The 13,303-nt window shown below is 37.5% G+C and overlaps 2 protein-coding genes across 2 annotated transcripts; one reads left to right on the top strand and one right to left on the bottom strand.

The window, feature by feature from the left end:
- Positions 1–279: 279 nt before the first annotated feature.
- Positions 280–1,233, bottom strand: LOC110327922 (olfactory receptor 52E8-like). Its single transcript, XM_021207210.1, has one exon. It carries the CDS (start codon positions 1,231–1,233, stop codon positions 280–282), a length of 954 nt encoding a protein of 317 aa, XP_021062869.1.
- A 9,983-nt stretch (positions 1,234–11,216) lies between these two features.
- Positions 11,217–12,170, top strand: LOC110326422 (olfactory receptor 52E8). Its single transcript, XM_021204846.1, has one exon. It carries the CDS (start codon positions 11,217–11,219, stop codon positions 12,168–12,170), a length of 954 nt encoding a protein of 317 aa, XP_021060505.1.
- The last annotated feature ends 1,133 nt before the right edge of the window (positions 12,171–13,303 follow it).

Raw genomic sequence — 13,303 nt, 5'->3', positions numbered from 1 at the left:
TTTATACTAACTTTACTTTTTCATCATTGGTGACCACACAGGAAGCAGGGAAGACACCAGGAATTTGAAGGTAGAGGGGTTCTCTAGTAGTTGGCAAGAGGGTGAAGATCTGGACTTTTTCATTGTTTATTCCTCAGAATATAGTGCTGTTTTCTGATCCACTGTTACATTGTATTTTGGTTTGAATTTTTAGATTTCATGTCATTTATATCTGTGAAGTCTCCTGTATCATAAATATTATAATCATTACAAGAAGGGCATCAGCTGTGATCAATCTCCTTAACCAAAAAGATTCTTCACCCTCTGCTGGATCTGCTTGGTCCTGATTCCATAAATGACTGGGTTGAGGGCAGGAGGGATGACTACATAGAGATTAGCCAGGAGGATATGAATATACTGAGGGATGTTGTGACCGAAGCGATGAGTAAGGAAGGAGAAAAGCGCTGGGCCAAAGAAGGCTAAGATGACACAGATGTGGGAGCTACACGTATTAAGAGCCTTTAGGCGAGCATCTTGAGAAGGAAGATGAAAGACGGCATATAAGATCCTAGCATAGGAAACGATAATAAGAAACACATCCAGAAACAAAATTGAAATATTCCCAAGACCAAAGTAGATATTGGCTCTGATGCTGGCACAGGCTAGTCGCGCCACGCCCATGTGCTCACAATAGGTATGTGGGATAATTCTATGTCCACAGTAAGGCAGCCTCAGGAGAAGAAAAATGATGGGGGTAATCATACACAGGCTTCTTATAACCACGAGGACAGCAATCACAACGATGATTCTGTTGGTGAGGATTGTGGTATACCTGAGAGGGTTGCAAATAGCCACATAGCGATCAAAGCCCATGGCGAGGAGTACGATGCTCTCCATGACTGTGAAAAAATGAATAAAAAAGACTTGAGCAACACAGCATGAAAAGCACAGCTCCTGGAGGCTGAACCAGAAGATGCCCAACATCTTGGGGATGGTAGCAGTAGAGAGACCTAAGTCAATCCCAGACAGCATAGCCAGAAAGTAGAACATGGGTTGGTGAAGAGTTCTGTCAGTCCATATAACAAATAGAATGATGAGGTTTCCAACAAGAGCGGTCAGATACACGACACAGAAGGGAAAACCCAGCCAGAACTGTGTAGCTTCCAGCCCCGGAATCCCCAGCAACAGGAAAGAAAGAGGGTGATCCTCAGTGACATTGGTGGGGGCGTTCTGTTGCAGGTTGATGTTGGGCATGGTTTAAAGGTGATTGCTAGTTTCTATGGGGCGATTCATCCAGGCTTTACAAGATCTATAAAAATTTGAAGAATCTTCAAACAAAATGTTAATATTAAAAAAACATCTTTCCCAACGCCTTTGACTCTTTCCCTTTTCTTTATCTCTGAGTAAATTATCCAAGTGATATTTTTCACCTACACTGAAAGTGTGAGAAGCTGAGCTATGCTGCCTTTAAAACTAGCATTCACAGTAAGGAAGAAAGTGAACTACCGTCTTTTCAGGAGCTATATATGAAGAGGACATAACAAAACTGATAAATATTATAATAATAATAACAGATGTCATTAGTTTGATATCTACTACTGAAAAACATTGCATCTCTCCTTATTACCTATGTTGTACCATATAGTTATAATTTGCTGACAAGCAGTCTCCTACATCTGGTTTCATGGAGAAGTGTTTTAGTAAGTTCCTGCTATTTCTCATGCCAATAAACAGAAGAGCTAAGATTTATGAACATTTGAAATTAAGGATTTGACATAGTTTAAATCTTTCTTTGTAAATTTGTTAACAGAAGCAGTATAAAGAGAGGGGGAGGAAATGGATCTGAAGAAGAATAGATTACACACTATTTCCTCAAAGGAAATCTGCATGATTTAGATTACTATATTTTGAGTTTTTTTTTTAAATAAAGCCAGGAGAAGTATAACTGTGTGTTTAGTACTCAAAAAGTGAATAAATTAGAGTAGAAAAGGACAGAGGTGCCAAATAGAGAGTCTATAAGCAGACCCACATATCTCATTGGATCTGGTTATTTAAAAACAATGTAGCCTTGGATAAGAATTTAAGATGGGCAGCAAAAGTAAAAGGATGCCCATAAAACATCTTCCCCTTGTAAAGCTTCTTTATAAGAAAGAACCAGCTGACTTTAGTTTAAAATACATAGCATCAAATCGTGGAGCTAAAGGGCAGAGTTTTAGGTCACAGAAATCATGTCTATCTTCACTTCTGACATATTCAGTCTCAACTCTCCCAAACTATCTTTTGCTCATTAATGTACTAAATGGACTCATAAGAATTACTCAAAGCTATTAGATTCATGCATTCAGTTTCTTACAGGGAAAAGCTGTGGATTACACTTAGACACAGGCTGAGGAAATCCTGTGAGGTTTAGAAACGTGAGGCATTCACTGTCCTCTCATGGAGCTGGGATGTACTATGCTGACCTTGTGTGACAGTGTGCATGGAGGCACATTACCCTCTAAGGAAGCTTCCCCAGGCATCTTTATTGTGGTCTCATTCCATGAGCATGACTGCTTGCTTACTCCATGGTAATGTGGCTTTATATTTGCTACTCTCCATGTTGACTGGTGCCACTTGATTCTCCACACAAAATATTCTCCACACAGTTCCTGGACAGTTTTCTTTAAGAACATTTTTATTAAGTCTTTCAATAGTTCATACAATGTATTTAATTCTATACCCTGACTTCGCTCTACAGAATAACATGTCCTTTCCAGTTCTTACTTTGAGCAAATACATGAAGATTACCTCCTTGATGCCCAGAGTAATGAAGAGCTGTACTCTTTCTGCAAATTGAAGTTCATTATTACAGGCTTGCAAACTTAGTTCCCAGAGCACCTCCTGCTGCTGCTGTAATATCTGGGATTTGACCTTATGTCCCATCCTTTTATCTTGTACTTAACTATAAGTTCCAGCAACTAGCTTTAAATTAGCTTAATCCCTCTGAAATATGAAGAATGAAGAGAGGCCAAACAGCTCATACACATTTTGTGCCTCTTCCTATGTAAAAGTATTGTGAAATATCTTTAAATGTAAAGAACTAAAATGTACTACTTTGTCCTTTAACTATTGTGTTTTTTCCTCAGTATATCACTTATTATATCACTAAAGACAGTAAATATAAGAAAACTAAGTCAAATTACAGATATATGGTAATATTAGATTATGTTGCAGATTCAGATCCTGATTCTATCCCCAACTTACTGAACATAGGCATGTTATATTGTGCCCTGAGTTTCTGTTTCATGTAGATAAATGCACAGTGATGTCTATGATTGAGATAAATAAGTGAAATTATGTACGGTTTAAATAATGTGGATGATAAATTACTTTCTTTCTAATGTCTTTCTCATTATTCTTGCCCTACACTATTAATATACGACATCATGTTTACCACTCTGCTATAAGGCTTATGTATTTTCATCCATGAATAGATGTTTCTTTGCTTTTGTATTCTTTTCTAATTATGCATTTCCTCCTTGAAAGTTTCATATATATTCTAAATCTTAACTCAATTCTAAATTCTAATCATATGTTGCAAAAACTTACCAAGATTCCTCTCTTTCTCAGCGAGTCATGTAACAATTGTGTGTTTAGTTTTAAAATACATATACGTGGCTTAAAAGAAGCCTTTAATATACCTGGGTAGATATTAACAAAGTGTGTGTGTGCGTGTGTGTGCACTCAAGTTCTGGAGCAGGTGGTTAGTAATAATGTCTCTAGTTGCCAGTGTCTTTCTAATGAAGTGAACAGTAATTCCCTTTAGTCATTCCACCAGGTGAAGAGTCACTCTGCTCACTCAGCGAACAATTTCCCTGTATTTGATTAATTGCATTTTTTTGTTATTCCATATATCATTTAGGCAAGTCTCACTTCATCTTTTGTTTTCTCTCTTGTTTCCAAGTCCCCCCTCCTCCAGCCTATATAGTGCCTGCTTTACCCACTTTGGACTCTCTTGAGAATTTATGCACCCAGCAACATTTTCATTCTTATAAAATACATATATCATAAAACTTACCATTTTAAAGTCTGCAGTTCAGTGGCCCATAGAGCAGTCACAATGCTGTGTTATTATCACTGCTATATGGCTCCAACATTTTTCCATCTTTCCAAAAGCAAACACTGGTGTCATTAAGCATCATTTCCCTATCATCTCTCCTTTCATCCAGTTCCTTGGAAACATTACTTTGTTTTCTGTCTTTATAAATTTTATTAGTTAGTTCATTCTGGATAGCTCATATAATGGAGACATGTTGCCTAGTGTGCTCTGCTATAAGTTCTGTTTCTTTGTATGTCTGTTTTCTTTACATCAGCATTACACTCTGTTGAGCACTATAATTTTTGTTTTGATTTGATCTTTCTTGATGTATCTTTATTTTCAATATTTATTATATTTATTGGCTTTCATAAAAATCTCTTTAAAGTGTGTCATGTATTTTATCCAAACTAATCTTTCATAGCTTCTTCATTCTTTCTACCTTTATGCCCACTCCTACTAGTTTGCTTCCTATAGTCTTACTTACATTTTGATGCTTCTCTCTCTCTCTCTCTGTCTCTCTCTCTCCCTCTGTCTGTCTCTCTCTCTCCCTCTCTCTGTCTCTCTCTCTCCTACACACACACACACACACATACACACACACAAACACACATACACACACACAAACACACACACATACAAACATAAAATATATAACATCTTAAATTCAGAACTGAGAGGAAAAATCCTATTTTAGTCTTTCTGGGTCTGGTTTGTTTCATGTAATATAATGATCTCAAGTTACATATACTTTCCAGGAAATAATGTAACTGTATTCTTATCACCAAATAACACCTCAAGGTATACACACACCACATTTCTTTATCTATTCAGTGAATTATGAGCGCCTAGTCACCGTAGCTTCAATATTGTGAATACTGTTGTCTTTTCTCTAATGTATAATTCTGTTAGTTGACCAGATTAGTAAGGTATGTCATAGACACATATTCAGTATGTTCCTTTTACCCTGTTTTTTTAAACAAGTATGCCAGCAGGGCATGGGTGTGAGGTATGCTTTGGTCAATCATAACTGAAATGTCCATGTTTATTTTATGTTTCTGTTGTAGTCAAGATGCTGTCTAGGAGCATCTTTCTTTGCCTTTCTTATTTGGCCTTCTTGGATCCTTATAACTAACTTAGGATTTTTAATAGTCCTCATATTTGTACTAATGAACTTTCTGAGGATTGTATAGATATAGGTTGTATGTATGTCAGAGCTAGGGTTAGGGTGGATGTGAGGTGCCATGTGGGTGACTGGAAGCAAACTCAAGTACTCTATAAGAGTTACAACTGCCCAACAATCTTCCCAACCTCTAAGAAGATTATTGGCATTGTTTTTGGTAATTAGGTTTTTTTTTTTTTAAATTGACACCAGAAGCACAGGTGAGAAAGCAAGAACAGATGAAAGGCTTTGTGAAAGGAGTAATCGAGGGCACTACCACATAGATCATAAAGGTTAATATCTAATAGAGATAGATAATGCTAAGATATAAGATGAAAACCATGCAAAGGACATTGGGCTACTTCTCAAAGGAAGATATTTATTATACCAATAAGTATATAAACTTCCCTGTTCTCGTCTATTATTTCTTTGAGACTCTTATAAAATGCATTTTGATCACATTCGACTCTCTCCCTACTCCTCCAAACCTACCCTTTCCATACCCCCAAATCAAGAGCAGTTGATGATAACTATATATTAATGTATCCATGGCCTTCCATTGGAGACAACCCACCAAGAGCATATTCTTTCAGGTGTGGGAACATAGATAGACTGAAAAAAGCTGTCTTCAGTAGAGTGAGTCAAGCACAGAAAGTCACTCTAAGGTCTCAACCACGTGCTTAAAAACCATGTAATTCCTATAAGGAGACAATATAATGCTAACTACAAGAAGCTAGGGTGTGAATGGAGTTGGGGGAAATGAAGATAAAAAGACATAAAGCTTTGGTCACAGGGAATGGCTATGTTTTGGAGATCATTTGAATAGAGAGATGACTACTATAAACAATGATGTGTATTACTTGTAGAGGGTATATATTATTACTCTCAAATTGACAAGTCTAAGGTATTTTACTTGTTGATTACCTTGACTATAACCACTTACTTATAATACACATAGTCATCAAAATATTGTGTATTATTAATTCATGTAATCTTTAATTATTATTATACTTTTTAAAGCCTGGCAAAAAAGTTAGAGCCATCAATTTTTATTATCACTTGTAATGTTTGATACTTCTAATTTCTTCCATCATTTTTAAAGGCTTTATCTTGGGAAGAGTTCAATTGTGTTACCTTTCAGAGCCTTCCCTTAACTTGCTATGTTTGGGATGATATATTTGTGTTATAATTCACTAATTTCTACTTTTCTTTGTTATGACTTCCCTTGTGATTGTTGTGCTTCTTTTTCCTTGTTTACAATCATTTTAGATGGCCCTTTAACTCACTCTCAGAGTTTCTTTTTACAACTGTGTTTATTTCAGGCACATGTGTAGAGGCACATGTGATGTTTACGGGTCTCTTGCCACAACTGTTGCTGCATCACAGCAGTTTTCACTGAACAATCACTTCTTCAATAGTGTGTGGATGTACATCATTGGTGGGATACATTGAGAAAAACCAGGTTCTATCACAGAAACACCATGGAGGATGGAGGGGAACCTGATCTGGTATTGGGTGAGGGAAAAGGACTAAAGCCCTGAGGGCCAGCAGAAAGAATGTAAACAGGCAACCTCAGGAAATAGGAGGTTGGGGGGATCCCCCAGAATGCACCAGAGATCTCGGAGGTGAGAGACTCCCAGGACTCATAGGGAGGGACCTTTGATAAAATTCTCTACAGTAGGGAGAGGGAACTTATAAAGCCCACCTCCAGCAGGAAGACAGGACATCAAGTGAGGGATGCAGTTGCCATCCCACAGTCACACCTCTGATCCATAATTGTTTCTGTCTGAAAGTATTACAGGGATGGAAATGGAGAGGAGTCTGGGGAAAAGAAAGTCCAGTGACAGGCCCAAATTGGGATGCAGCTCAAAGGGAGGTCCCAAGGCCTCACACTATTACTGAGGCTATGGAATGCTCACAAAGAGGGATCTATCATGACTGCCCTCCAAAAGACCAAACAAGCAGCTGAAAGAGTCAGATGCAGTTATTTGCACCCAGCCAATGGACTGAAGCAGTTGACCCCTCTTATTGAATTAGGGAAGGCCGAAAGAAGCTGAGGAGAAGGGCAATTCTGTAGGAGAACCAGCAGTCTTAATAAATCTGGACCCCTGAGATCTTTCAAACACCGGACCACCAAACAGACAGCATATGCCAGCTGATATGAGGCCCCTAACACACATACAGTAGAAGACTTCCGGGTCTGTGTTCATTCAGAGATGATGCACCTAACCCTCAAGAGACCAGAGGCCCCAGTGAGTTTAGGTCAGGTGGGATGGGGGTGGGGACCTCTATGTGGAGACAGGGAGGCTTGTGGGGGGGAGTGGAGGAGGTGTGGGATCTGGAGCAGTCAGAGGGTTGATGGAAAGGGGCGGGAAATGGAATATGGAGTGTAAAAAATGAATTACAAATAAAATTAAATTAAAAGAAAAAATTGATTAATCTACCCATAAGCAAACAAACTACAGAAGAAGGGAAAGAGACTCTGAAGGGTGGAAACTGAGGATGAATAGGAAGATAGCAGCAAGAATCCCAAAAATGTTTTGGGCCTTTAAAAGTTAATTTTGCAATTATAATTCAAGTATATTGTATCAGTGCAAGTAGAGGCATAGGTAATTAAAAGGAAACAAAGGAGCAGCAATAGTCCCCACCCTTGTCTCTTGTGTGCACAGAGAGCAACTGAGAGGAAGAACTCTGCAGAGGCCACACACTACACTTTATCAAGTTTCCCATGATACTCTGATTGCATTCTTAGGGGAATTGGGCCCATAGAAAATGTATAAATTTCTTTTGCTCAGCAATCAAAGAGTGTGCCACAGGATTATCCTGAATGACATTTCATAGTGATTTAGAAAACAAGGTAAGTCATATTGTGTAGAGACTAAGAAAAAATGTTAAGGGAGATGGAGAAAGGGTCCCTGCCTAGATAGAAGGGAGGAGATGGAGGGATTGTGAAATTATAAGAACCAGATGCAGAAAAAAAATGCATACTCATGCAACCTCCAAGGCTTTTCCTTCCCTGCATACACTTTTTGCAAATGTCATAAAAATTTTCACATGTAAAAACTAAGAAAAAATTCTGAATACGGCTTGGCACCAATGTCTGATTTTTATTTAGCTGCTGTTTCTGATCTTGTGTAAATGGTCCTTGCAGTCTGAAGTGCAAGAAGAGACAGACTGTACTTCTCTGTTTTCAAGAGGCATCCAGGGGATCCAAACACATGGTTTTGAATTAGTGAGTTTATGTCTAAGTTTATCATGGATGATGGCTGTTTAGAAAAGACATTTATGAAATAGGACCCAAGACATTTATGAAATAGGACCCAGAAAGCCGAGAGGAAACTCTGAGAGAGGCAGATTCTATAATACACCCTTGGACATGAAGTTGCAGAATTAGGTGCAGAAAACAAAGCCCAGGTGCTTATCTTCTCTGTGTTTCTAAGTGGACACATGGTTGTGTGAGAACATAATGTTCTCCTTAGACGTCCACAGGAAAAAGATTTTATGGTTTGTAGCTCCAATGCTGTTATCAGTTTCTGCTCTGTGAAGCCTCTGACATTGAAGACTCATTAGCCTACTAAGTCTTCCTGAGGTCAGCAAAAGGGCCATAGATTGCTTTTTTACATACCGATTAGTCATTGTGCTTCCATTCCCCCAACTTTGATCTTATTCTTTTTCTTTAACAAAATGCCTTTTCTTCTTTATGTGGAGTGCTTTGGTGTGGGGAATACCTTAGAGTAGATAACTCAGTTGGCAAAGAGCTTGACTTCAAAGCATGAGGAACTGAATTTGATCCACCTCAGCCCACAGAAATAGCTGGACATTGTTTGGCACACAGCTGTAATAGCAGGGCTGTGGAGGTGGAGAAAGTTAGATCCTTGGGGCTTGATGGCCAACTGGCTGATCTTACCAGGTAAGCTCTAGGTCAGTTAGATAATTTGTACTAAAATAAAAAATGAATACAATATAAAATAAAATATTGTGTAGGTGGTACCCAAGGGAAATGATCTGAGGCTTATATATGTATATGCACACACTTTCATGCCTACCCTCATGCACATTTGTGCATGTATGCCTATTGATACTTGTGTGTATCAATAAGCACACATTCCCAGTCCCAGATTTCCAGTTTCCACCTTGGACTTTGTGTTAAGCCCTTCTGTTCTTCACAGTATTCTGTGCATAGCCTACCATACCATTTTCAGTACATGTTAAAAATGGGAGTTTATGGCAGGAAACTTAAAAAAAAAATTCCCTATTTGGAGTTTTATTTTTTTTTTTTTTTGCCCCTAAAAAGGTATGTCTGGAGGGAGTGTATGGTCAGTTTTATCTAAATTTATAGTCAAATTGCCTGGTTGACACCAGTACTTGTGGAATCCCTGTAAACACGTGATAGAATGAATTGTCAAAATGATTCCCCAACTATAATTCTGTGCATGCTCTCATCATATGAAAAATAGAACTACACCTGCATGTCACATGTGATAAATTTAAGAATTTTAGTTTATTTTCCTTAATATCAAAAGCCTAGGTAATACACACATGTCCACACCTACATACACTCACACACATACACATGACTACAGTGTTCCTCAAACAACTTCTAAAATTATGAACTATTTTTCATTTTTACAGGGTTTCATATACCATACATGGATATCTTTAGGGGTATATGTGTGTCATCATATGTTTAAAGAAAGAGACACTGGTATCCTTAAAATTTTCTGTAAGTTCAAAGATAGAACTCTACTTCTTAATTTATTAAAAAAATTTTGATATAAATTTGATCACATTTGTTCCTTTTTAGAACACCTCCATGACTTCCTTTACCCACACACATAAAAAATCCCAGGGCATGTTACATTTATAAACATATCTACTGGACACCTTGAATTTTTTCAAGAGTTAAGTCTTGTTAATTTTGAATATATTCTTTCTGTACAATTATACATAACAATTACTTACACATTATAAATACAATGTTTTGTAAATAAGTGCAGCAATCACCTTCATGCTTGTTTTCTTCAAAAGTTTAATATATTGCTTGTTCAGAATTTACTATAATAGCAACAACCATTAAACATGGTACTGGTATAGAATCAGAAAAGGAACTAAACAGAAGTATCTTGAGTACTTCCGTCTCTTCCATGTACATAGGTTGAAATATATTGGAAAATTGTGTAGCTCTCTCTTCAAATAGCTAGTCCATATCTGGAGAGATTTTTAGTGGATATGTTATTTATTCATTGACCAAATAAATTTTTTATATTAAGAAAATCTTTCGATTCATGTTTTTATCATAGTTAATAATGAGCAAAACTATCTTTATTAAATATATTTTCCCCTCTCACTGACTTTACTTTCAAAACCTGGTGAGATATTATAATAGTTATAATGACCATGAATAATTTATTTCCCATGATAAAACTTAAAACATCTACAGCTTGATCTCTTTCTCTAAATATGAAACGATAGAAATTCTACATGACACAACTTTTTCATGAAATGTGACAAAGGAAGGTAAGTTGTTTATCCTGCTGTGAGAATCAGATTAACACTGTACATAACACCACTCACAAACAACATTTTATATTCACTATTTGGGGTGTGGGGTAAAACTAACCGGTGCCTGAGTAATTCTTATGCATATTAAGGGAAAGCATAAGTAACAGGACTTTGTATACCAACCCTGAAATTCCATCCTCTCCATGCATTCCTGGCCACTCTGCAGTCTGTATTTCTTCTTGCCCCTCTTCTTTGTATCAGTCTTGTTCTTACATAATTTCAGTGCAGTAATGGTAACTCTATAGCTGATGCTGTGTGAAATTCAGGAAACTTGCACATGAAATGAAGAGAGTGTTTTACTTATTTTACAAATATAAACAGGAGATTTAAAGGTTATTTTTGTATGTTACCAGGAATGTAGATAACAGGCTAAGTAGACAAATAAAAAGCATACATATCACACATTAAAACTTATTTATATTAAGACAGCGTCTATCTATGACTGAAAGAATGTCCCTGTCTAATGACACAGAAGTCCATCCTTCTTCGTTCCTCCTGCTGGGCATCCCAGGGCTTGAAGATGCACACATCTGGATTGGATTTCCCTTTTGTTTTCTCTATCTCATTGCAGTCCTGGGGAATGCTGCTGTTTTATTTGTAATCCAAACTGAACACAGTCTTCATGAGCCCATGTACTACTTCCTAGCCATGCTGGATTCCATTGACCTGGGTCTGACCACAGCCACCATCCCCAAAATGCTGGGCATCTTCTGGTTCANTCTCAGGGAAATATCATTTGGAGGTTGCCTTTCTCAAATGTTCTTCATCCACTTCTTCACGGNCATGGAAAGCATTATGTTGTTGGCCATGGGCTTTGACCGNTACATTGCCATTTGTAAGCCCCTTCAATATACTGTCATTCTCACCAACAAAGTCATTGGGGTCATTGCAGGTATAGCTGTGCTGCGGAGCCTATACATGGTTCTTCCANTGGTGTTTCTCCTCCTGAGGCTACCCTACTGTGGTCATCACATCATTCCTCATACTTACTGTGAGCACATGGGCATTGCCCGTCTAGCTTGTGCCAGCATCAAAGTCAACATCATGTTTGGTCTTAGCAACATTGCTATCTTGCTCCTGGATGTGGTTCTTATTTTTCTCTCCTATGTCAGGATCCTCTATGCAGTGTTCAGCCTGCCCTCCCGGGAGGCCAGGCTCAANGCTCTCNATACCTGTGGCTCTCATATAGGTGTTATCTTAACCTTTTTTACTCCGGCATTTTTCTCCTTCTTGACACATCGTTTTGGCCACAATGTGCCCCAATTTATCCACATTTTCTTGGCCAATCTCTATGTGGTTGTCCCACCTGCCCTTAATCCTGTGATCTACGGGGTAAGGACCAAGCAGATTCGGGAGCGAGTAATGAGGATTTTGTTCCATAAAGATCGCTAGCCAATAGCACTTTGCAAAGTTTGTTCCAGTATTTGTCTCAAATGTTATTGAAAGTAGTTATTTTGTGTTTAGTCCATATAAAACTGGAAAAGAGACAAACTTACCATGACCAAAAATGTTATTTAACTGTGAATCAAACACCTTATATTTCAAGGTAGTACGGAGAATATTGGAATCCTTATGAAAATCTTTTTCTGTAACCATTTCATTAATATTACTAGATCTTGCAAATGGTCCTGTATGTAGGACAGATTCTTCTTATGTAGAGAATATATTGATATTCAAGAAAGTTATGTTATCTATCTGAATTTTATTGTTAGCAGAAAGTAGTAATTTAGGCCAAAGAAGATTCCCCCAAATTGTGATCATTTCCCTTTTTTAGAATTGAATACACGTAGAATATTCCTGCATACTGCAAAAGCATTATGGATAAATTAAGTGACTTATAGAATGATGGTAGTGATGATAATGACCTTAAGAAATTATTGTAATATATTATGACATCTGCTTAGTATAAAAACACCATGTACTCAGATATATTGAGAAGCAACCAGAGAAAGGACATTAGAAATCAATGTAATGGAAAGAGGTAATGATATAGCTTTGATATAGCATGGAATGTATAAGTGCAAATAGATATTTAGTTCTATTTGTTGAACAAGTAGTACTTCAGATATATTTCATACAAATTATATGATACATGATTATAACACAAATATAAATAATACATATGTATACACATATATTGCATGTAAGTGTATGTATTTAAATAGTTTTCATGTTCTATGTATAATTTTTTTGAGCAATAGAATGATAGGCAGCATGTTGTATAACCACTTTCATAGGAAATAAAATGTAACTTTAAAAGTGGTGTATATAAATTTCTGAAGATTTAGAATGTCTCAGTATGGATAGGGGATGGGGACAAAACATCCCACCCCAAGCTGGACCTCCTGGTAAATGATTGCTCCTAGAGGAGGGTGAGTAAATTTCTTCAGGATGTGGGCCCTGAAACACTGCCCATGCTCCAGCAGATTGCCCTACACATGCACATTAAAGCAACATGAATTGAACCCAGTGGTGCATGAGAGAGAGAGAGAGAGAGAGAGAGAGAGAGAGAGAGAGAGAGAGAG

The sequence above is a fragment of the Mus pahari genome, chromosome 1, assembly GCF_900095145.1.
Source record: "Mus pahari chromosome 1, PAHARI_EIJ_v1.1, whole genome shotgun sequence".
In the NCBI taxonomy this organism is placed as follows: Eukaryota; Metazoa; Chordata; class Mammalia; order Rodentia; family Muridae; genus Mus; species Mus pahari.
This window is presented reverse-complemented; position numbering and strand designations above follow the sequence as displayed.